The sequence below is a fragment of the Pteropus medius genome, unplaced genomic scaffold (genome assembly GCF_902729225.1).
Source record: "Pteropus medius unplaced genomic scaffold, Ma_sr-lr_union100, whole genome shotgun sequence".
Classification (NCBI taxonomy): domain Eukaryota; kingdom Metazoa; phylum Chordata; class Mammalia; order Chiroptera; family Pteropodidae; genus Pteropus; species Pteropus medius.
The window spans coordinates 18,230,937-18,256,748 of NW_024349801.1; the positions used below are offsets into that span (position 1 = coordinate 18,230,937).

The 25,812-nt window shown below is 36.1% G+C and overlaps 1 protein-coding gene across 2 annotated transcripts; it reads right to left on the minus strand.

Annotated features, from left to right (window-relative positions):
- Positions 1–25,296, minus strand: NAE1 (NEDD8 activating enzyme E1 subunit 1). Of its 2 annotated transcripts, XR_005658650.1 has the most exons (21): positions 25,203–25,292; positions 22,544–22,647; positions 22,398–22,458; positions 21,008–21,038; positions 20,192–20,263; positions 19,881–19,960; positions 19,208–19,317; positions 17,507–17,616; positions 16,133–16,660; positions 15,743–15,834; positions 13,855–13,914; positions 13,629–13,762; positions 12,201–12,276; positions 11,858–11,897; positions 10,549–10,635; positions 9,958–10,050; positions 7,440–7,554; positions 7,305–7,354; positions 4,671–6,282; positions 2,003–2,065; positions 1–15 (listed from the first exon to the last, which is right to left on the minus strand). XR_005658650.1 is itself a non-coding variant. In XM_039888891.1 (20 exons), exons 1-20 carry the CDS (start codon positions 25,253–25,255, stop codon positions 6,173–6,175), a joined length of 1,605 nt encoding a protein of 534 aa, XP_039744825.1. In that variant the 5' UTR covers positions 25,256–25,296; the 3' UTR covers positions 6,042–6,172. The 2 variants fall into 2 exon arrangements, 1 of the variants encoding a protein (XP_039744825.1); XM_039888891.1 differs by lacking the exons at positions 1–15; positions 2,003–2,065 and having other exon boundaries at positions 6,042–6,282; positions 16,133–16,196; positions 16,598–16,660; positions 25,203–25,296.
- Between the last annotated feature and the right edge of the window lie 516 nt (positions 25,297–25,812).

The following is a 25,812-nucleotide window of genomic DNA, read 5'->3' on the forward strand; positions in this document are numbered from 1 at the left end:
GGTCAGTCTTCATTTCTAAAGAACAAAAATTTTTTTATTTTAAACTAAACATTTCCCTTCAAAAAGTAACCATTTAAATTCACTATCTAAATGCATATCTTTGTAATATTTGCTTTTTAAATAGTACATATGCATTAATTTTATAATCTAATAAAGACATATTAAAGAAATATGGTCCTTAAATAAAAGAACTTGAACTTCTTGAAATCATTTGATTTGACCTTTTTATGAAATATAGGAATAAAAAATCCAAATATTATTCTCCTTACATAAAGCTATACTGGTTTAAATATCTGCCATTTAGAAATGGCTTCTCAATACCCAAATACCTAAACTATGTCAGGAGCTATATTTGCTTAAGAAATTTGAATGAAAATTAAAATATTACATCTTAGAATTTGTGGGATGCTACTAAAGCAGTATTTTGGAAGAAATTTATTAACACCAAATGCCTATATTATTTAAAAAAGACTCTCAAATTAATGACTTCAGCTTCCACCTTAAGAAACTAGGAAAAAGTAAATTAAACCCAAAGTAATTAGAAGGAAGAAAATTATAAAGATCAAAGCTGAAATCAATGAGATAGAAAACGAAAAACAATAGAGCTGGTTCCTTGAGAAGATCAATAAAACTGATAAACCTCTAGACAAACTGATCAGGAATAAAGGAGCGAAGACACAAATTACCAATATCAAAATGAGAGAGAGGTATCATCATAGATTCTACAGATATTCCAAAGATAATAATGGTTATGTACAACTTCATACTTATTGATTCAATGACTTTGGTGAAATGGACAAATTGTTTGAAAGACACAAATTACCAAAACTCACCCAAGAAGAGAGAACCTAAGTAGTCCTATTTCTATGAAAGAAATTGAAAACACAGTTAAAAACCTTCCTATAAAGAAAATTCCAAGTTCAGATGGCTTAATTTATAAGTTCTTCCAAATATTTAAGGAAGAATAAATATCAATTCTACAAAAACTATGGACATTTGACACTGATTGCTTTCAAGTGATCTTCAGAAAGCATTTTCCTAATGTCATCAGGGCTATCATCTAAAAGAGGCTAATGTTTCTCAATACCTAAACTATGTCAGGAGCTGTGCTTGCTTACAGAAATTGAAAAGGAATCCTGACCCCAAAATGAGGAGGACCAAGGTGCCAAGTCTAAAAACCAAGATGGTGATGGGGCATCATGTGCAAAAAAACCATGCACCAAAGGGCTGGGTTCAACAAAAGAGTAACTACACATCCCTAAAAAGGAATTTAATCAGTCCATGCCACAGCCTATAAATACAGAGGGCTCCTTCCCAGTTGGGGAGAAGGTGCCCTTAAAGCATGAACTCACCCTTCTTCATTCCTTGATCAAAGAATAAAGTTTCTGCTCTGTTTTAGCAAACTCATTCTCTTTCAACTGGTGCCAATGGCACTAGGAAGAAGGACCTTGGTTTGGGCCCCCGACCCAGAAGGGTCAGTAATACTAAGGCTGATTTCCAAAATATCACATTACATGTTTGACTCTCCAGTGACCTTTCTGAAATGTTTTTCTCAGTCTTTTTTTGAGGGCCCTCTTCTTCAGCCAAATCCTTATGTAATGGTATGGGTTAAGGAGAACACTATTCTTCATTCTTTTCTTTTAATATTTCCTCTCCGGTTAATCTCCTCCATACCCATTGACTTTAACTTCCATCTCTCTGAGGATAACTCTGAAATCTGTACTTCCAGGCATAATTTTAGGGTAGTTCTCTCCGGTTACCAACTCTTCTTGTATATACCTCCATTAAATCAGCTATCATATGGTATTCTAATTACCAATATGACTTTTCCCATTAGAATGTCAGTTTCCTGAAGTCAGTGTGACAGGCACAGAGTAGGTTCACAATAAATATTTATGTAAATTGCTGAATTATTCATTTCCTGGATCCTGTCAAATAATTTGCAGTTTGTCCCCAAATATATCATAAAACTAATTCCAGATATGATCCAGGAATTTCTCACCTTGTATTTTCTTTGTGTCCTCACTTTCCATGCTCATCTGTATTCTTTTTCCTTATAGTTCATCTATAAGATAAAGGTATTTTCTCATTTTAAATCGATGTTTGAGAATTCCAGAATTATAAATGCAAAGGAGTAGGAAAAAAGAGTTTTCCTAAAGCCGGAAGATTAGAGACTGAATCTACAACTTATTAGATGTATGATATAGGGTGTGCTTCAGTACTCTGAGGGTCAGTTTCCTCATCTGTAAAACAAGAAATTCTTACTTCATAGAGCTGGTGCAAGAATTAAATCTGAAAACATACAAAAATGCATCTGGCATTCTTAAGTACACAGGCATTCAACACATTTTATTCAATAAACACACAAATAGTTGGTTAACTGAATCTACCTCTTCTGGTTCTACTTTCTTATTTTCTTTCCTGTAAATTTTTATCCCATCCTTTCAGACTGGGCACCCGCCATGAATCAAAAGCTTAACACGCACACACGCACACACACTTGCACACACACAGTCTTTAGAATTGCATTTCTCTTCACAAGCTAAGCTTAATACTATACATTTTTCTAACAACCCATGGTTTTTTCAACATAGTATTCCGCTATTAAGTTTACATCTTTGTTTATATATCATTTGTTAAAAGAATTTTTTAAATAACTGGCAACCCCAATATGGCCTCTTATGTGCTTTAAAATGTTAAACTGATTCTTTAGAAAATGTATTAGAGTCCAATTAACTTCTTAGGGCAGTAAACCAGGACTAACAGAACTCTAAAATTCTTATGTACTCCAACACTACATGGTTAAAGGGAGATACCAAATTATCCTGTCTATTTTTCATTCTCACTCTCAAAATAAAATCCCCCCCCAAATTTTTAAATAATAAATATGAGAATCTGTTAAAGTAATATACAAATATATACTAGTTTTGCCATTTTTAACTTAAATATTCCATTCAAAAAGAAATGGTTAGGTACATTATAGGATATCTACAGGATAGTTTACTTGAAATGTTTAAAAGCAAGGAAAAATGCTTATTACAATGTTAATCAAAAAGAGCAAGACAAAATTTTATCTATAGCATGATTCTAATTATGTAAAGGCAAACAAAATAAAACTAGATGGAAAACAGCAACACAATAACACTTGTCTTTACTAGTGGTTCTATGGTGTTTTATTCCACTGTTTTCTATTTTTCACAATTTTTATAATAAAATTTTCCAATGTTCCACAAGTCCTACTGTAGGCCAAGTGCTATTCTATAAACCTTATAAATATCTTTTTAGACATTACAACAACCCTACAAGGAAGCTATAAGAATGAAGATAGATGAGGAGAGAGTAAATAATTTGCCCAGTTCAAACTAAGTGTCAGAGCTGGAATTTGCCCAGTTCAAGCTAAATGTCAGAGCTGGAATGGGGAGCAAGAAAATCTGAGGTCAGGCCTTATACTCTTGCCCTCTAGTATTATACTGTCTGCCATATGTAAATATGCATTTCATTTGAGCAAATGAGTTAAGATTTAGAAAAAGAAGACTAAATTTAAAAAGACTTAAAAAAATGGACTACTGTATGATTTGTGGAAGGTTATGCTTTGTGAGGAAGTTTAAAGACTATTTCGTTTTAACTAATCTATTCTACTTTTAATATAATTTTTAAATCCAAATGTCTTGAAATTAAAACTGACAACATATACTACCTTATTCCTTTGTCTTTCTTATACTATTTTCTAATAAATGATTACTTTGCACAGTAAAATTAGTAAAGTTTGCTAAGTACCAAACCAAGCACCAAGTATCTGCATTAATACAAATCATCTATTCACTAGCTAAGTGCTTAAACATCCACAGCAAAGGACAAGTTACAATTTTCAAGGGATTGATAATTTTAAAATTATATTTAAAATTATAAAATATAGCCTAGTCCCAAGAACAAAAACATCTGCCCAGTAAGCAGATTAAGTGTTTTCAGTAATTTAGTGAATAGATGCAAATTGCAATGAACAAAATTTCAAAATTATTTACTGTATTCTCACAGACAAAAGGGGGGGGGATTTTTCCAGATAACAGGAAGAAACTATCCCACTTACAGGTTTCGCTCTATCTCTATTACCAATAATAGTACTAACTTAAATTCAAATTTAAGCAAAAACAAAAATCTAGCTGAACAGTACTTTTACCTGGGTCAGAAAATGTTGACAGAAAAAACTTTTTTAAATCTAGATATCACCCCAATATATCACAAAGATAAATGACATCTTTCTGTGTAAGGGCTGACAATCCCTCTACTAAATGCTATTATTAAGTTGTTGACAGTGGATACTCAGCTTGGACATACATAGCTGAAAATTCCCTCTGAATTAGGTGAGGCAAGGGAGAAAGGGCCAATATGCAAGTACATATAATACAATTTTTTTTTTTTTGTTACAATAGTTTAAGTAGGTTGAGAAATAAATCAATGAGGTCTTGAAAACAAGCTGAGGGTACCAGGAGGCAGTTCACTCTACAGCATTAACACTCCCAGAGTCATAGACTGAAGCAGCCTTTTTGCGTAAATTCTCCTCAGCTCATCCCAGTTTGCACAGGTAACCGGTCCTGACCTTTATAAGGAGGGAAGGCTAAGCCCACCCGGTTTCCTGAATTTGTGCTCATGAACTCCGAGGTCTGGCTCACCTAAAGAGCTGGAAGAACTCCTTTGGAAGAGCATGGGTGGTCCCTCCGGCTCTCCTTAGACCAGGTTCTCCAACTCCTGCGAGGGATCCGGGCGTTGGTTAAAGGCCCCACCACTGGCAATTCACCTGCAGCCGGTGAGCCCGAAAATCAGCCCAGTTGCTATGCCCGCCACATCAGGTGCTGCAGAACATGCGGCCCACCCCCGAACTGGGGAACGACCTCACCCGTGGTTCCCACCTCTTCCCTACATCAGAATCACCTGGGGAGGCGCCCGCGGATTCTGAAGTTCAATTGAGTCGAAAACTACCAGGCTCTAGACGCCTGACTAAATGGTACGTGCCAATTCTCTTTGTCCCACCAGCCGCTGTGAGGACTGCAGCCGGGGTCTGATGCCTCCTCAGAAGAGCCCCTTCTCGCCAGCTCAACCCATTCCCTCACGTGGGCTGGTTAAGGAAACAGCAGGACGTTCCGCGTCCTAGCCGCTGTGAGGGCCAATTAGGGCCGCGGGTCGCAGCCCACCTTCCACAGGAGGCAACGGACCGGCTCCGGGGAAAAATGAGGTTGGGGGAAGGCACGGACACGGACACGGACACGCAGGGAGCGGAGACCGTGGCATTTACCCTCAAGCTACTGCGGACCGATCTCCCGCCCTTTCCCCCTCGCAGCCAGCCTACCTCGACGCCAGAGCCCGTTTCCCACCGAGGGGGCCAGGCTCCCTTCCGTGGGGGCGGGACTTCCGGCCGCATCGCCCCGCCTTCACGCAGAGTCCCCCAAGGGCAGAGGTTAATAAGCTAGTAGAAACGCGTTTTGAACTGATGGAAAGTCATAACTTTAGGGGGAGATCGTCTCATCTCACCATCTCGGTTTTTGAGGGCTTCCCTTTGCTCACAGGGGCGTCCGCCCCAAGGTGTCAGTTGGGTGGGCTCCGTGGTCAATGAGACGGGCTCTGGGGCCATGGCCTTGAGAGTCCCGTGTGTGCATGTGTGTGCAGGCTTGGTGGGGGAAACCATCAAGAGTCCCGAGCAGGGCCGTCATTCATTCCTCTCTCCACCTTTCCTATGCGCTGCATTCTGCCCTTGTTTTCTGACAAAACTAATACATCTGAAATATTTGCTTTTACAATTCTATTAGTTTTAACAAATAATGATGACCCTAAAATGAACATAGCTAAAATCTGCATATGGATTAAATTCACTATTAAAGACGATAAGAAAAAAGTATTTTAAGCTATTTCTAATGAAACAAGAGATTTCTATGATAAGTAAGTTTGAAACAATGCCGAAAATAACAAATTCAATTACAAATGGATAGCTTTTATTCTTGGGGAAAATGACTGCTTCCTTCGCCCCAACCCCAAACAACAAGGCAGCATTATTACAAATGAAAAAAACGTTTATTGAGCAAACATTTTAACAGATATTCCTTAACAGAATTTTACAGATTAGAGCACAACCTGAAGGTCATTAGTTTCGATTATTAACACACTGTCTAGGGTGCTTATTTTACAACTGAAAAGTTGCTGAAGTTTGTGACATGCCACTATAAATGTAAGTATTATTAAAAATTACAAATTGTTTGGTGATTATTTTGATAACCTCTTGAGCAGCAGCTCCTGCAAGGAAAAAGAGGAAAAGCAAATCTTTGAAAAAAGTAAATTTCAAGAGTTATACAAAAATATTCAATTTTATAAAGAAAACCTTTACTTTTTCCAAAAGCAAAGGTTTTTAAAAGCAATCCAGAACATAGTCTACTGAATATATCAAAATAAAAGACTACAATTTTTTATAACTATGCTATTAAAAGGAAATAAAAGTTTTGTTTTATAAATTCACACATTGGGTTATTAGGCCAGTTTAAAAGAATGAATTATTTTTAATTATAGTGGTTTAAAAAGATTAGCAAGATAAATTTAAAAAGTCAAAACAGTAATATGGTTGATTGTATTTTAAAGGATACATATGGGCAGAGAAGATTCTCAAAGTACACCCTTTCGTTGCATTTGAATTATACTTTGTGCTTGCTTTACTTTTATAAAAAGGGATTAAAGGAATATTTTTTTCTAAGTACATTTGTAATTTGGAAAGAATCTATATTAAATACTGCCAGACTGCTGTAACTACTCAAAACAATAGGAAAAAAACAAAAATTACCAAGAAAAAAATTCTTCATCTTTTACAATCTGAAGCTTCGCCTTTCACATACATTCATTGATTCAATAAAATGTAAGGCTACTAAGTACCAGGCACTTCTGGGTATCAGGGATAAGGTAGGGTACAAAAGACAAAAATCCTTGCCCCCCACCGCCCCCCACCCGATCTTACTTTTTAGTAGCGAAAGAGAGATCATTTACAAATAAGTAAAATGTATAGTATGTCAAATGACTCTTAAGTGCTAAGGAGAAAAAGCAAGGAAGGAGGATATGAGTGCAAGAGGAGGGACTCAGTTTTAAATCAGGGAGTCAGGGATGGCCTCATAGGGAAGATAATATTTAAACAAAAAATTTAAAGAAGTGAGGGAATCTAATGGTGTTACGCCACTTAATATATAACCTCTCTAGTTAAAATAGCTAAGAAAATAAAACTTCATAACTGTACTATGTAACAAAAGATGAGTCTTTTCATCTTCTGAACTCACCCCCTAAGAATGCAGCAATGGTGTGTGGCTCAGCAGCTCCGTATCGGCAACTACAGGAAAGGATGGAGACAAGAATTTAGACTAGCTTATGACAGGTAAGGTATTATCTCTTATATGCCCTAAAAAAATACTCACAATTCATGGACATAATCATCTTTCACCATTACAGATAGTCCATATTCCTGAAGGAAGCCAGTGAGACAAGACTTCAACTTTCCTATATCTTCTTCAACTTGATAGTTAGATACCCCTAAAAACATATATGTAAATTAATTTCCATTAAAATAAATATGTGATTCAAAATGAATGGCTACCTCCTTTATTTAATCTGGTTTCAGATGTTCTAGTCAAAACAGTAAGACGTGAAACTAAAGAACAAAAATAACGGAAAGTATGAGACCAATATTTGCAAATAACACAAACCTGTAATAATCGAACCATCAAAACCTATTAAAATTCAAGTTTGACAAGTCTGCTTTGTTCACTGCTCCATACCCAGTATCCTGAAGAGTATCTGTCATATAGTGCTCAATATTTATGTGATAGAAGAAATGAATGAATGAGAAAGTAATGTCCTATTTATACCCTTTATAAAAATGGTGTTTATTATCCATTTTTCCAAGAGAGTAAATAAAACTGAGGACATAAAGCTATAATAACAGGTAAAATTTATTGAGCATTAATTGAGCTGGATACTGTTCTAAGCACCATAGATATTATTTAACTCATTTAATCCTTACAACCACCCCATGAGGTAGGTACTATTATCCCCATTTTACAGATGAGAAAACTGGGGCACATATTAAGTTATTTGCCTGAGTTATTTAGCTCATAAATAGCAAAACTGGGATAAGAGTCCAGGCAGTTCTTAACGATTAAACCATAATGTCTTCAAAGGTAAGCTATTATTACTACTACTACTGGAAGGAAAAATATAATCGCCTTAATATTCAGGCACTATAAAAAAAAAACCTATTTTTTAACTACTCAAGTTTAAACCACCACTCTTCCTCATAATAGTAATATCTACTCTTTATTACTTACAAGGTGCTAGGCAGTATGTTAAATGTTTTTATTACATCACATATTTAATCCTAACAGTCTCACATGGTAGATACTATTATTGCCATTCCATAAATGAGAGAGCTGAGACTTGGAGGGAAATAGTGACTCATCCAAGGTCAAGAGACAGTAAGTGATAGAGCTTGGATATGAACCTAGGTTCAAAGCCTGTGCTGTATGTCAGGGGTCCCTAATCCCCGAGCTGCAGACTGGTACCCTTTCGTGGCCTGTTAGAAACTGGGTCGCACATCAGGGGATAAGCAGTGGGGGAGCGGGCAAAGCTTCATCTATATTTGCATCTGCTCCCCAGCACTAGCATCACCACCTTGGCTCCACTTAGATCATCGGGCATTAGATTCTCATAGGAGCACCAGTCCCTGATGTCAAAAAGGTTGGACACTGTTGCTGTATGTGGTAGCTAGTCTCCCAAGATGGCTCCCCAATAAACATCCCTTTGTGTCCTCATGTAGTCCTCTTCCACTCTTCACCTATGCTGGCCCTATGAAGCCAATAGGACACAATATAAGTGACGCTGTGTGATTTCCAAGACTAAGTCATAAAGAGCCTGTACCTTCCACCTGGGTCTTTTGGAATGCTACTGTGGGGAAGCCAGCCACCATGTAAGAAGACTATCCTAAGACAGCCATGCTAAAAGGAAGGCCCAGCTAGCCATGCAGCAAAAGATGCCTGATCAGCCCTCAGCAGTTCCAGCTATCCTGACTAAAGTGCCAGACACCTGAGTGAAAATACCTTCTTGGATGTCTAATTCAGTCACGCTTTCAGAATGACTACAGTCCCAAACATCATGCAACTCTGTGAGATCCCCTCTCCCCACTGAGATCTGCCTAACTGAGCCCAGCCAATCCACAAAATCATCAGATAAAAATTTATTATTTTAAACTACTAAGTTTGGAGATGGTTTGTTATGTGATAACCAAAAATACATTCTAATCAAATAATACGAATAAAGCAATTCATGTTGAATGTGTTTTCTTTCTTCTGGTAAGCTTGCTCATTAAGACTATTAACTCAATGGGCACACAACACCAGTTGGGACAACAGGTTTTTATGATACACCTAAAATGTACTGCTATGTAATAATCCTGCACAATCAAAAGTATCATCTTAATAAAAATATTATGGGCAACTGAAGATCTATGAGATTATGCCAATTCCCCAATTACTACTACATTTACAGGCAACAAAAATTAGCATCTGAGCAAAAAAATCTTTACATCTTCAAAGTTCTGAGTTCAGAAGTCACTAGCATACTTCTTGTGGCTTTTCATTTCCACTAAATTAAACTCAGTGTGAGTCTTAGAAGTAAACTATGAAAACTGACAGGAAAAAAATGTTTTTTCTTACATGCATTCGACAAATATTCCTCTGTAATAGTTTAGAATCAAACACTATTTGCAAATAGTTACACTTACAAAACAAATGGTAGTTTCACATTGAGATGAACTAGGTGTAAATTGTTTATAATGTAAAATTCAAAGACCAATTGTAAATACCCGAGAACACTTTAAGGTTTAATTCAAGTGTTTATTCAAGATTTCATTATATTTGATAATTCAATTGCTATTCTTACCAGGATATCTACCATGTTGTTTATGAAATCTATCCACAGCCCTTAACATTAAGTATAATACTATCTCATTATCTGGACTGTCCATGCTGGAAGCTGAAAGGAAAAAAAAATTCAGTATAATTTGGGTAATTCATGACGTAAAAGCAACAAAGGACTTTATTTACTATATATCAAGTTTCAAGACACCAGGCAATCTTGTCACAAAATTTTAATATTTTGTGACAAAATAAAATATGTTTTGTCACAAAATGGTAAATAATAGTAAAATAAAAGGATATACATTAAGATAAAACTCAGTTGTCTTATGGACTATTAGCTATAGCCATATAATCTCTACTAAAGTCGTAACATGCTGACTTTAGCTTATCTATGTAACATACAACTTGCTCAGTAACCTACCTAAATATGACTTATGTATATACTAAGTTTTATATTTTGAAATATGACTACTTAGGTTTATAGAATAAAATTTAGAGTAAAGCTATTTCCATTATCCTTTATATCATCATTATGTACTCTATACTATTATAAACAAAATATTTATAACTTTAAAATTAAAATAAACTACCATCAAAAAATTATTATACTTACTAATTTCATCCTTGTTAATTGTATCCAAGCCATATTCTTCAGCTAAGGATCGACATCTTACCACTCGAAGAAATGCAGAATTGCTGCCTGAATAAAGGGAAGACATCATAGAGGAAAATCGTTGAGACACATGAATATTCCAAATCACAGGTGACTTTTAGAACAGGAAATTGTGTGTATACTCTTCACAGATATAGAAATGTGTCTTTTATTTGGCTTTAATGGTTAGCTGAGAAGGGACTAGAACATAAATTCATGTCCTTGGTGCTACAACCAGTTCAGCACTGAGGTGATGGCACCTCTCTGAGCTTCAGATTTCCCCATTTACAAAATGGGGATAATATTGTTTACCTTTCACAGTTGTTTTGTGGATTAAATGTGCAACTGTGTAAAGTGCATACCTAGCACAATGCCTAATAGGGCTCAATGAACAGTAGTTTTTATCATTATTATGAATAAGAAGTCAAAGTAGAGTATTATACATATCGTGCTCTTGGTATAGGTAAGGCTTTAAAAAAAACTATGTATTACAGAAATTTTCAAACATACCCCAAAGTAGAACAGAATAATAAACCCTCAAATACCCAACATCCAGCTTTTAATCTGGTATCATATAATCTAGTAGAACAAACACTAATGTAGAAACAAGGTATAAGATTAATAATGGAAGAAAACGTTAAAACTAAGCCTAAACAAATGTTGTGGCAGTCATGAAATGGAGAACTTGGATAAATATATTTTAAGGCTGAAGAGCATGCAAAATACACACTTTTGCAGAAACTAGAGACAGTAGCTACAGTGAAAAATCTTCAGATAGCATGTAAAACAGATTTTATTATTCTCTTAAATTAACTCTTAAATAAAAAATGCTTCAGGCCTACTAAAGAATTATCGAAAAGATGCCAGGAGCCTAGCCACTCTGAAACTAGATGGCAAAATTCTTAACTCCATTATAGTCACTTAACACAGATCAAAATGAGTAATTAAACCAATACTGTCAATGTACATGTAACTCAGGACTTCACACTCAAAGCCTTCAGATAAAACTTTCCCAAATTATTTAAAATTAGTAAGCTGAAAATAATTCTGTATTAATGACAACTTTCAATTAATTGATCTTCATGTCTTTTTAGTATTGCCATAGATAGATATGCTCTACCTCTGACCCAATCTTGCCCAATAATTATATTTATCTATACCAATGAGACCATGGAAAATATTAAATTTCAACCAGTTAAAATTCCTGGGAACTTTCCCTGTGGCACATTTTTGTCAAGCAAAATAAGGAAATTAATTCAAGGGGACTTACAGAGTAATTTTAATTCTTTCTCTGAAATGGACTCTGGTGCCTGTAAAGAGATAAATGCAGATTTTGCTCCAGTATCAAAGAGAAGATTAACAGAAGGTACAGCACAAAGCCGATCACTGTGAGATAGGGAGCCTTTCTCCAAGTGCTGAGAGAGCACTGGAAAAACATCTTGTTTCCTTATAACAGTCTTCCTCATTAGGCAGGCAAGTGAGAGATCCCTTTAAAGCAGCACAGAGCCAGTACCATGCCCTCCATCTCAAAACCTTTTCTGGCTGGAGTTGTGCGATAAGGCCTACATGGAGCTATACTGTCCACCAAAGGTGCAGTGTGCCCAGCAGCTCACCTGGCCTATAGACTGCAGCAATTTTGCAACATGATTACCCACAGCAGCAGCATCTTTCTTTGCTTTTTCACGGTAACTGGAAAAGAAAAACAAAAAGCTAATATTAAATTTTAAAATCATTAAATTTTAAATATTCCAAAGCAAACAAAAAATGTCTTTCCTTTTCATGAAAAAATTACTGGTCTGGCAAAATACGAAATGAGAAAATGCCATGGAAATGCTACCAGCAGCACCTGTTAGTAACTGGGGATCTTCTCAGTGTTGGTGATAGACTCTTGGAATCCATTAATACCTGGGGTCCCTCTATAATTAACAGCAACCAACTTAAAAACAGCCTTCCTAAAGGCATCCATGATCCACACTTCTCTGACAGAGGACCTGACAAAATGTTACTGAAGAATATGATTTATTATCTCCTTGAAGTCAAGTTCAAGGAAAGTTAAATACTTCAAAACTGCCCATCTACAAATTCACATAAAACTTTTAAGTCTATTTATTTACATCTTCGCCCACTAAAGATGATCAGTGTTAAGCTAACTACCTCCAATATGAGGTCATACTTCTTCCTATCCTCAACTGACTTTTCCCAAGTTTTAAGTAGTTGAATTTTTAGGCTAGCACAACAAAAATTAGACAATGACTAAACTGAAGAGTGCAATCTGTTTAAACAGAGATCTTCTCTGTGTGACATGAAGAAATCAAGCCATCAGCTCTGGATTCATCAGAACCATGCCCAATTATACAAGGGTAATATCCACTGAGAAACATCCATAGGACAGTCTATCAGCGTTCAGGCTAGTGATACCTAGATCACAGGTATCTTATCTATAGTCACGAACTCTTTAAATTATAAAACATTAATAATAAAGTCATCCAAACTAAAGACTTCAAAGTTTTAAGTTACAGATAAAAAACATATAGGGCCATAATTAAGAGTATGGAGATGGGTTCCATGGGTTCAAATCCTGGTTCTGCTATTTACCAGTTGTCTGACATTAAATAAATTACCTTTTCTATGCCTCGGTTTCCTCGTCTGTAAAATTAGGATAATAATAGTTTCTCTCTCATAGGGTTGTTGTGAATACTAGTTAATACATAGAATAGTTCATAGCAGAGTTTAGTGCTCAAACGTTAGGTTTCATCATGAAATATGTTAAGAAAAAAAATCTGTGCCATAGCAGGTATATGAATTTGGAGAGGCAGAAAGGGCCACATACTTTCTCTACTTTCCAGTCAATTTTGCTGTGAATCTAAAATTATACTAATATATAAATTCAATTTTTAAAAAATCTGCCCCCTAAGTTATTTAGCTTATTTTCAAGCAATTAGATTATAACAGACTTTCATTTCTGATAGACTAGTAAAATATGTTCATCTCTAATATAAACAAATCAATTTTTGTTTCACAGTTTGAAAACAGTGACTTACACATTTTGCAGTTTTATGTATTTGCCTGAATCTGCAATCATATCAGGAATTGTGCCTCGGACAGGTAAATTTCCTTGACCCTCTTTGGCCACAAATTCCTTTAAGGCACGAGCTAAAATCCAAAATGATGGAGTCTAAAAGAATAAAAAAGAAATCAATATAAAGTGGCACTTGAATTTGAACTAAAGCTTAAGGCAGCACTATTTTTACCTTTTGTTGTTGTTACCTGTTTGGTGATATTTGTGCAGCGATCGTCATTAAAAATATCTTCAATACTCCTTGGGATCTAACAAAGGAATATGAAACATTTACTTATACTAAGAATTTGCCCACCTTTATTTTCACTGTTATTTCTCTAAACAAGTTTTTGAATTCTCAAATTGTAATCAAATACAGACTTCTGATTTGCTTAGACTTTTATTTAGAATCATATTAGATGGAGATTTGATGAGGAAAGAGGAAATGGAAAAAAGTGCCCTTCTTCCCACTGTTGTTAGCATTGACCTGTTCTTTTCCATCATAAATGAAGTAAAGAAGCCAAAGTAAACCTTTTTATATATTTACATTTGAAAATATAGCAAAAATCACAGACATTAATACCAAGCTAGATTTATAGTCCATATTTTTCCATCTTGTCAAAATTTGAAACCCTAATACTCTAATTAGTGACTGCTGAAAGAATCACTCTGACAAAAACTACATAGTTAAATTAAGGGCTTTGAAGGCTAGCAAGATCATTATACAGTAATAAAAACTTCAGAAATTATAGGCTTTGATTCTACTGTTGTGTGGAAAAAAAATTTCTCACTGGTAACTTAACTGGTCTCTCTGTTTTCACTCCCAGTTCCCTAGTCTCTTCTTGCAAGAGCCAGAATGATTTTTTAGACATAAATTAAGTCACTCCACTCCCCTGCTCAAAAAACTTCAATGGCCTGAAAGGCTACTATGATGTGGCCCTTTCTGCCTCTCCAAATTCAAATCCCTCCCACCAGTTTCCCCCTCTTTCACTTAACTCCAATTACACTGGCATTCTTACTGATCTTTGAACAAATGCCAAGCTTTATCACACTTCCGGTCCTTTACACATGTGCTTCCTCAGCCTGAAAAGCTCTTCCACCAATCTCTGCATGTCACTTCACTCAAGCTTCTGCTTAAACACACCTCTTTGAGAGTCTCCTTGACCTCCTCTCAATCCCAAAACCCCTCCTCACCATCATGCTCTATCTACCTCTTTGTCCTATTCTAATTTTGCTCATAGCACCTGTTGCATTTATCTGTTGGCTTAGTTCATTGTCCCCCAGTTATGAGAACCTTGGTTTTTTAATTGGTGTAAATTTTACATTCAGTGAAAGGAATTTTGCACTCAGTGAAATTTTACATTCAGTGAAATCTTAAATGTACAATTCAATGCATTCTGATAACTATATATGTACTTTTAACCATCACGCCAATTATGACATAGAAAATTTTCATCACCCCCAAAAAACTGATTCCAAAGTACTCACTTTTAATCATTTAGCAACACTACTTAATTACCTCCAAAAACAATGTAATGACAGCTTAAGTGCTTTCCTAACTTGAAAGACAGTATTTTTTGCTGATTTAAATTATAAGAAAATCTACCAGTTATATTATTCTAAAGTTCCCCAAAGACCTCACAGGTTTCAACAACAAAACAACAAAAAGGCATCTAAACTATCTTCCAATTAATTTTTAAGGTATATAATGTCATTTAAGAACATCTTCCTTATGTCCAAATAATTACTGTCAAAAGCAAATGCAGGGTTAAGATTTAACTTTTCAGGCAACATTATTTTGGACCAACAAAACATGACCTTCAGTATATAATCCCTACCCCCAAACTATTATTATTCACAAATCATCACTTCAAATAACTTGCATAAATCACTGTATCACTGAAGCATCGATGTCCATTTTACCAAGGACAATACCGACTCTTATTAAAACAAGAGTCAATCTGTATTATAGATATTAATTTCTAACCAACTATACAATTTAGAAAATATTAACTTAAATTTAAAGTCAACTATTTCACCAGGAGGACTTCAGAAAACACCTATCTTATATGACTCCCTCAGCAACTCCTTTAATACCTGAGTTGTATTTAGTGCTGTGTTCACATTTTTAATAGCTTCTTCAAAATTCTCTTCATCTTCTGGAGCCCCATTTTCATTCTTTAGAATTCCTATTAAAACAGAAATTGGTTATCTTCTCTCTCTCCCCACCTCGCAACATTATAGAAATAACCCTGTCAGATTCTGAAGGGAGGATCAGATACTGAACCTCAAGAAGAAATATGACTTATCATTAGTCCTTCTTAAAACTATACAAAGTGACTCTTTAACCTTCCCTGAGGAAAAATAAAATAAAAGCTCATGATGGCATTATCTGACAAGGTGTCCACAGAAATCCAATATAGATTAGCTTCAAGCAATTTGCTTTTCAAACTTTATACAACATTTAATCACATCCCATAATATTACCTTGTCTAATCAAATCTCTGAACTCTTCTTTTTCTTTATACGTCTTAGGTATTCGTCCATTTGTCTAAATTGGTTAAAAAATTTTAAAATCTAGTTATAAAAACTTAAAATATGGAAATTAAGAGTCCAAAGTTTCCCCCATTCTCCCATCTACACAGATTTCATCAGCAAATATATACCTCAGTGAAATCAGAGGCTGACTTGATTAAAAAGAGAAACTGTGGGCCATTTCACTACATTCATTCCCCACTGCTAGTTTCAGCATAATATTTATTCAAATTTAATTTTGTTAATAAAAATATCAGTATCAAAAGAGGAACTGCTAGATTTAAACTAAAAAGCACCCACCTGCCGTAAGCCATACAAGGAAAAACAATTCATCTCCCACCCCCTCCAATCAAATCCTTTATAATAAATTGAAAATACAGTTACATACGGAATTTCTTCTTTTAAAAAAGGACATACTTCACTATACCAGTGTGCTAAATATTTAGCTACGATCACAATCCATGGAGTGTGACTATGGTCCTAAAATTTAAGAATAAAAGAAAATATTCTATTAGTTAATTTATTCCTCACTACACCACATTACTTTCAAGAAATTTATTCCTCACTACACTACATTACTTTCAAGAAATTCAATAATACGTATGATCACCCCCATATATGTGGAATAATGAATGGAAGAAAATGAATTGGGTTAATAAAAACTGCTTTACAAATTTTTTTGGAGTGTCCAATTTGACCCTAATGTGGTGGGTATATACTATGATTGTTCCCATTTTACCATCAAGAAAATAGTCATAAGGACTGCCACCCAAAAATAAAGCCCAAATCTCTTGATTTCAGATACCAATCCTAGACTGTAAGAAGAGGATCTCCTCTGTGCTTTCCGTTGAACCAAATACCTACATTTTAATTAATACGTAGTCGGGAAAAAATACAAATACTCCTTAAATTATATGGTTTGTTACAAATATCATTTCCGTACCAAAATATGCAGTTGCCTTGGTAATTCTCTAACACTAAAAATAAGTTTCAAGAGGAATCAATTTTCAACATCCACCCCAAATTCAAACTATTTTAAAAAGCAAATCTATTTGTTTGGGAAAGGATCATTTTCTTTAACTGGGTGTTGATTATGCAGATACATTCGGTTAATGTACTTTTCTTCAATAAAAAAGCTTTTAAATTCTGCAGAAAAATATATTTATTTAAAACAAATTAGGTACAATATAGTGTTACTACATAATCTGGAATAAAGTATTTTGACAGGATTAAAGTATTTTCTCATATTGGTGTAATTCAAAAACCCTAAGTTAAAAGAACTGTCTTAAGCCTATCTATAAATTGAAGGTCACACATACAACCAACCTTTTTGTCCATATGATCCAAATCATAAGACTGGAAATGGTCTCTCAGTTCAGGAAATGGCTTATCCAGTCGTAGATCCTCTAATGCATTATCTGGATGAGATTCTATGACTGTGAAACAATCCCACAAGAGAAATTTACTTCTTTAGTAATACAGCTGGCAATATATTACATTACAGGAACTTGGAAAATCCATAATTTTTAAATGGGCATAGCATCTACAGGTTTTGTTTTTGTTCACTGATGTAAATTTACATTCATATTTTACTAAATGCACAAACCATAAGTTTTAATAAAGGTAAAACAAGATTCTTTTTAGAGCAGAATTTTCTTGTTATTATAATTGGAAAAGATCAAAATTGAGAAAATGTGTTCAGATAGCACCTAACAATCTACCCTTCCACCTGTCATCTTCGACAAACAGCATCACCCACCACCTACCTAGACCTCTACCCTAGAAACCTGATGGTCATCCCTGACTTCTTATTTCCTGGCCCAACATCAGTCACTCCCCACATCCTAATGTCACTTCATACACAACTCTCCACATAGAAGAATATAGAAAAGTATGTAATCTCAGTGAATGTTTAAGCTAAGTTCTGTTACTTGCTAGCTGTGTGACCTTACGCAAATAATTTAATCTCTCTGTGCCTCAGAATCCTCATCTGTAAAACGCAGATAAAATAGTATCTACCTTATAAATATTTTAGAAAGATTAAATGAAATAATCCACAAAAAGACAGGCACACAGCTAACAATGTTAACTTTTATTATCCTCTACTCCATCTTCCCTGTCAACATCTGCCCTCAGTCAGGAGCTCGCTCTTTCTCTCTCACCTAGACCACTGGAAATCTCCTAACAGCAACCATTGCCTCTAGTCTTTGTCCCTTCAAATCCACTCATTCTCCACTCAGCTTCAGAGTGATCCACTTAAAATAAAAATTTTACCCTGTCGCTTTCCCACTTATAATTCTTAAATGGCCCAGCACAATCTGCCAGAAGTTTATCTTCACAAACCACTCCCTAACTGCCCAAGCAGATACTACCATTCAGTGCTGCTATCAATGGCTATCATTGCACTAGCAAACTACCTGGCTCCAAGCAATGTATGAGTACTGGATGAAAATGTTGTGACGATCTAAGATTAAAATTTTCTAAGTAAAGTGCTAATAACAGCCTTGAGCTGATGCAAATCTGCCTATGAATGACTTTGGTCTCCTATAACACTGTTTCCTTAGAACAGTAGTTAGGTAAATGTTTTGCTTGTTGTATAGAATTGTACCTGAACTGGGGGAGCCAAAGGCCTGTATGAAAATGGAATAAAAGATTGGTAAGAAAAAGGTAGTGTGATCTCTATGTGTCAGTGTGATCCACATACCTTGGCTCCCACCTGTGGCAGCCATACATGCCTTATGTGGGTTGAGAGGCAAAAAAAGCTAGGTACTTGCACAGCTGCTGGGTCCCCTAATAAGATGAAGAAGTTGTATTTGTTCTATCTCCTGCTTTGTATCCTCCCATAATGCTAAGTAAAGGAAATACTAGATTAAAACTTACCAATTCGATTGACATTTTGAACCTATAACCAGAGTTGTGCTGCTAAGAATTTGCTTTGTAATGTAAAATTGACTTTCTAAATTGTCAAGTTTCTAAAATCATAGCTAAAGCGGCCAAAAGCAACCCCCATATACGCAAGAATTGTACCTGGATGTTCTTTTATAATGATCCTCATATAACCAACTAGTCCATATGTCCTACAGATCAAAAGAGGGATTTGGGAATTCCAGAGGACATCTGCTAAACGTAGTAATGTACTGTAAAGGAAGGCACAAGCAAATGGATATATGTCAAACATGAAAATGCTTTAAAATAAAGCAACTTTATTACTAAATTAATGCAAAGATATATCTGTTACATTATAAGCAGGTTGAGGATATGCTGAAAGGCAAGCAATTCCAGAAGACTGTAGTTTTCAAAGATAACATATCTTTTGGACTAAAAGGATATAAAAGCCTTGACTTTTGTATAAAGGAGAATGTTACCGAAAGACACTTCTTAAACATTTCCATACAAAAGAAGAAAACATTTATAAAATGTACACATCCTTGCATACACCCTGAATGCTCCCTATAATTCCAATTTTTTTTAACTAAAAATAAGCAATGTTCAATTTAACTGCTCTAAATATTATTTTTTAAGTTTCACACCTCAATATTTTTCTCTTTCCTATCTTCTCAACGCTAGAGTTTTACAATTGCTTCCAATTAAAGGTTTCTGTAGAGCTTAAGAATTTTAAAAGCCATACTCTGCAGAGAAAACAAAAGTATGCAAATCTAATAAGAGATCCAAATAACAACAAATTAATATAAAGACTTACCTTTCAGGAAGCTGAGTTGCAACTACAATGGTAAACCTACAGAAAAATGAAGGATCATTGTCTAGAAGGTTTTCTGGACTCTAAATAGGACAGGGGGGAAAAAATCCAACAATTTCACAATCATATTAAACATGGAAGAAACAGTTAAGCTATTTAGAACAAAAAAGGCAACATGCTAGACTTCAATGTTAAAGTAATTCAACTCTCAACTAAATGTAATATACAAAGATTCAAATTCTAAATTCCTAGAGCTTTCAACTATTAAAAAATAAAACTTCTGCACAGAAATAATAATGTATATACATATATACCTCTTCCACAAAACTCCCAGAGACATCGTTATTTAATTCTTGTAAGAATTCCATGGCAGCTTGAGCTCGGTTCTTTTTAAAAACAAAGCATTTGACTTGAATTAGAAAAAATTTGGTTATAACAGAACCCCTCAATTTATAGATCAAGCAAACACACTATAAAACTACCCAAATTTCACACATAGATATGACGACTCTCTGCTTTTCATGGGGTTTAAACTGAGACTCAAACAAAATATTACTTAAAACAGAACTAAACCATCATTATTCAGAGTTCTTAAAAGTGGCTACAGTATTTGCATCCTACTTTTCTGATTAGGCAAATGACCAGAAAACCCTGGGTAGCAAGCAGGGATATTCTGGATCAAGTTCAGACTTATTCTAATCTCTCACATATGCAATCCTGTACTAGACAGGTCAATCATTAAAGAATGGTCCTTTCCACTCAGAACATTGTACTAAGCTGATTGAAATGGCTTTGTAAGATTTTTAATATGAAATACAAAAATATAAGATCTTCTGGATAACTCAGAGTTAAAACTCCGATAACTAAAATACTGCTTTCTCTGAACATTAACATCACTCAAGATTTAGCTTTAATATAGGGTACAGCATAAAAGCACAGACATTACTTCTACATTCTTAAACTATCAGGTATACAAAGACTTACAAGATCAGAAAACATGAATTAATTTAAGTTTTTTCTCTGATAAATAATAAGCTTGTTTAAAGTCAAAGCTTTTCAAGAAATCAAAATATAGTGGCATCATAAGATGCTCAAACTCAACTATACTCTATAACAAACTGATTGTTTACCTTGCCAATACTGCTTCTTTGGAGGAAAAAACTAAAACAGACAGAATAAAAAAAAATTAAGGGCTTCTTTGAGTATATAAAGGAAAGGTTATTTGTAATACCAGATATATTTCATTCATAGTATAAAACGAACTATATTTTGATTATAGATTGTAATATCCTTCCTAAAGGAAGAAAACTGGATGAAAGTTACAATCAAAGACAAGCTAATAAATAAATGTTTCTAGAAGTGTGAACCACAAAGTATGAATTTCATAAGATGTTTTGAGAAAAAAAGGGCTCTCTGGCTTTAAAAAGTTTAGGAAACACCATATGTTATATTTCCCTATTGGAAATTCATAATATATAATACATGAAATTCAAGTCTTATATTGAAGAAATGTTTAACTTCATATGACCATGTAATCCCTTTGCCATTTAGCAGCTATTAACATTCCCTAGAACCAATGTTTCACAGACACTTGGGAAATGCTGTATTGAACTGTTTGCTTTTGCAGGTAACTATTAACAGATCTATTCAGGCTTCTTCCCACACACACTCCTGTCATGTCTCAAGACACATATCTGAGGTTGCTGATCAGTCAGGGTGCCATTTTGTAGCACAAGCTCAGTGGCTCCATAAGAAAAAGAAATCTTATTCCTATTACATTCTGCTTTAACCAACCAAGTACGCAAAGAAAATAGGACTTTTTCTTTATAGTTATCAATAAAAGGGCTGTGTTGTGGATACACTATCACCCAAAGAAAACATATCACTGCTCAATATGAACCAAATGCTGTTTTCCTTGTATTTATTCATTGCTACTATATACTGACAAAATGAGAGATCTCAGACTCCAAATCCCTAAAAAGGCAAGCTTGAAATCCAAATTTGAGAATGCTCTGAAAGTCTAAATATGATCATCTTTAAAGAATGGCATACAGGCCATCTTTAAAACAATATTTTTATGGAGACAGTGTAGTGTAGAGAGAGATAAATATCTAGGCTAAGCTTAGAAGACACAACAACAACAAAAAGTAGTTTTACTATTCTTATAGTTCAAAAATACAATTATTACTAACAACTAGGAATCAATGCAAGGACTTAGGAAGTGTCCAGATTTCACAAATGAAGGAATAATGACTATCCATTGCATTAATAATGATAGTAATGATGGGTACTTTATTTATTAATAAAGACAGTAATGATGGGTACCTTTTATTAATGGCCTATTTGCCAGACACTTGACATATATTAACTCCCTTCATCCTCGCCATAATCCTAAACATAGGGATTATTTCCATTTGAGATTCTAACGCCTGATTAAAGAGGTGAACTTGAGGCCTCATTCTCCCGTGACAGTACACTACCTGCCCTAACATGCATCTATATGAAAAGAATAGAACATACTTATTTCCAGCATCTTCTCCGCTGACTTGATTTCCATCAATAATTGTAAATGAACCAATACCTGGGAGACAAAACAGCCAGTCAAGAATATATATTTCTAATTCAAAACCTTAAAAAATAAGTTTACAACCACAAAACGACATTACCTGGTAATACCAAGTTTTTAAGAATTTCAGTTCCTGTGGCTGTTGCATTTATTAGGCAAACATGAGCAGATTCTAACGCCTCTTGCCCATGATCACCCCATAACCTACAAAACAAGAAACAAATTCAGCATTTTTAAAACTTTCACAAAAATAATATTTCTTATTTCATGATTTTTAAAGTGTTCTTGCACAGACTAACTAATGTGATAACCATGGAAAACATATAAGACAAGAACAGTGGTGGGGGAGATTACATAACATAAGACTAAGACAAATTGGGGGGGGGGCGTCAAATCAGCACTAGAAACATGGTCTTCGAGCTCCCTGTCCATTATTCTTTTCAAGCCAGTTAACTTACAGAACAGAAAGTCTTTATATATACTCATTAACATTAAAGAAGTGCCTTAGATTTAAAACCAATTCTATTTTCTATTTCTTTTCTCCTTAAGTTACATGGATCCAGCATATTTAAGACCTTGACATAGGACTTATCACTGTGACATCTGTAAGAGTGAGAAAAGCTTTACCCAGAAAATTGATTTATTATCATTTGAAAAGCCTCACACTGACTTCTACAGGAGTACTTTAAAATACAATACACAATGAACACTTGAATAGCATGATTAATAAATGCATTAACAAATATGAAGATATAATAAGGATTAGAAATATATGTTATAACCTGATTAACAGCAGCATATCATTAATAGGGCAAGGTACATGACCATCCATGTATCATGGCATCTGGGCCAACCTGGTTAACTTCACTCAGAAAGCCTATTAACTAATTTCTTTTCTTGTCAGCATAGGAAGTAGACAGCCCAGATGAGAAAAATGCCATTGCCTGGAGGACGGATAGACTTTAATGTGCCTTCTCTGTCACCTGACCTAAAGTGGATTCCCTTATTGCATAGCTGCTATGTTCTCCGGAGTGTATCACATCTGTAGTTGCCTCACTTGGCTTTTATCTGCTGAACATCCATCTTTCTATTCCACTCTAAGTTCCATAACTGCAGAGACCACTCCATATATACACCACTGGAGCCCTATGCCTTGCCCAGAGTTGAGTGATCACTGAAGAGCTGTCAAATGAATGGAGGAAAAACCTAGAAGAACCAGAAGGACTGGAAACATCTGTTTTTCCTATGAAAGTAGGGTACACAGAAGACACTTAACATATTTGGTTGATGGATACTTGGGTAGTTGGAGAGTGAGCCTAGGAGAATACTAGTGCGTCTCTAGGTAACACGTTTCAAGAAACGGCCCAAACTAGAATCAAACCTCTCTACTCGTTGGCCTAAGGCAGGAAGAGCCTGAATGACTGGGGGCTGGCTGCACAACTTCACTTCTAACTGCTTCCCTCTGACACTTCAAAATCAATAACCAGATCTTACTATGAAAGATAAAGTTCAGTCCTTAAATGGACTGGACTCAGCAAACTCTTGTTAGTTACTTAGTAACCTAAAATATCTCCTCAGCTGTCATGTACCTGCATTCAAAACATAAGGAACTCCAAGAATTTACAAGTTATAAGGGCTCTGCCACCTTGCTTCTTTCCCCAGAAGCTTGGGAGCAGAGTACGTGACTGAGTACCACCTCTAAAAAGGACCAAAGGGCCAGAGTTTACATCCTGGCTCAAAAACATGAGAAACTGGGCAAGTTATGTAAATCTTTCAAGACTCAGTTTCCCCATCTATAAAGCAGAGAATTTATAGATGGGGAAACTGAGTGCCTAAAGCCTCTAACACAGCACTAGATTGTATGTGCAAATGGGAGCTCCAGTCCTGAAGGGCATACTTTAATTTCTAGCTTGGAGGCTCCAAAAAGAAGGGGAGCCAAGAGTTGTGTTACTTTCGCAGCTTCAACAAATAGAAGATGCTTGATAAATAAGGAATGGGGAGTGTAAAGAAAAAAAGCAGGGTAGAGGAAACAGCCAAAGACCTGCCTGATGGCTTAGACCTGCAGTGTCCATTACGGTCACATGTGGCTACTAAATACTAGAAATGAAGTTTGTCTGAATTGAGATGCCATCAGTCACATGTGGCTACTAAATACTAGAAATGAAGTTTGTCTGAATTGAGATGCGCTGTAAGTGTAAAATGCCTGATGTCGAAGACAGTAGATTGACGTGTTGAAATGGCAATATTTTGGACATACTGGGCTAAATAAACTATTATTAAAAACTAATTTCATCACTTTTTTTCTTCTTAATGTGACTACTAGAAAATGTATAATGACATATGTGGCTCACATGAGACTAGCATTATATTTCTATTGAACAATGCTGGTTTGGAACAATACCTAACACTCGGTGCCACTCTCGGCCGCCGGGATAGGGAAATTGTGATCCCCTCATTCAGCAAAACTAGGCGCCTGGGAGCAGCGAGGTGAGGCCCGCAGCCGCCCTGGTGAAACGGCTGACGCTACGACCGCGCACCTCGAACTGCACACAACGTGTAGGGAGGGTGCGCCCCACGGAGGAGAGGAGTACCCCCGGCTCCAGGCTGGAGTCCCGAGTGCCGGCTCCCGAGCCACGCACGGCCCGGCCGGGCGGGAGGCCTGAGGGAGGCCCGATCGCGCTGCCCGCTCGCTCAGGCCCGGCCCGGACGCGGAGGTTGTCCGCTAGCCCGCCCGCCCAACTCGGTGAGGCCCGGCTCACCTCAGCTGCCGGTCGTATTTCTGCTCCTTGAGCAGCTTCCCGGGTTGCGCCATTGCCCCTGCAGACCACCACCACCACCACCACCACCACCACCTCCACGGGCAGCACCCAGGCGCACTAAGTGCCCTTCGCCGCCGCTGCCTCCTACTCGCTGCCTACAGGGGGCGCCGCCACTGCACTGCGCACGCGTGGCCGGTACACCCGGCTGTTTGCGGCCACAGCGAGGATCACCAGGACTGAGATTGGTGATCCAGCCTTCCCCCGATGCGCCAGCCCCGCTAGTCAGCCAGTGGGCGACTTTGTATGTGCGGTAATTGTGGGGGACTCGGGCTTTGGAAAAAGGCTAATTTGGATTTTAACTTACTAGTTGGAAGATCCACTCCTTACCTCTCAAATCCTCTGCCTATTCATCTGTGCAATGGGGATAAATGGATTTCTGTCACAGGGTTCTATTAGCATTAAATGAGATTTCGAATACACCGAGCCAGACTCAGAAAAAAGTCCTTTCTGAACAGTAACTTTCATTATTATGATCATTATTATTCATCCGTTTCATCCATCCTCATGCAACGAGCCCACACTGAGGGCCTATTTCGAACCACAAAGCTAG

Coding starts and splice junctions, on each gene's coding strand:
- NAE1 (XM_039888891.1), bottom strand. CDS start 25,255: ATGGCGCAACCCGGGAAGCTGCTCAAGGAGCAGAAATACGACCGGCAG. Junction 7,555..9,957: donor ACAACATGGTAGATATCCTG/GTAAGAATAGCA, acceptor ATATGTTTTTAG/GGGTATCTAACTATCAAGTT. Junction 6,283..7,304: donor CATTGCTGCATTCTTAGGGG/GTGAGTTCAGAA, acceptor TTTTCCTTGCAG/GAGCTGCTGCTCAAGAGGTT.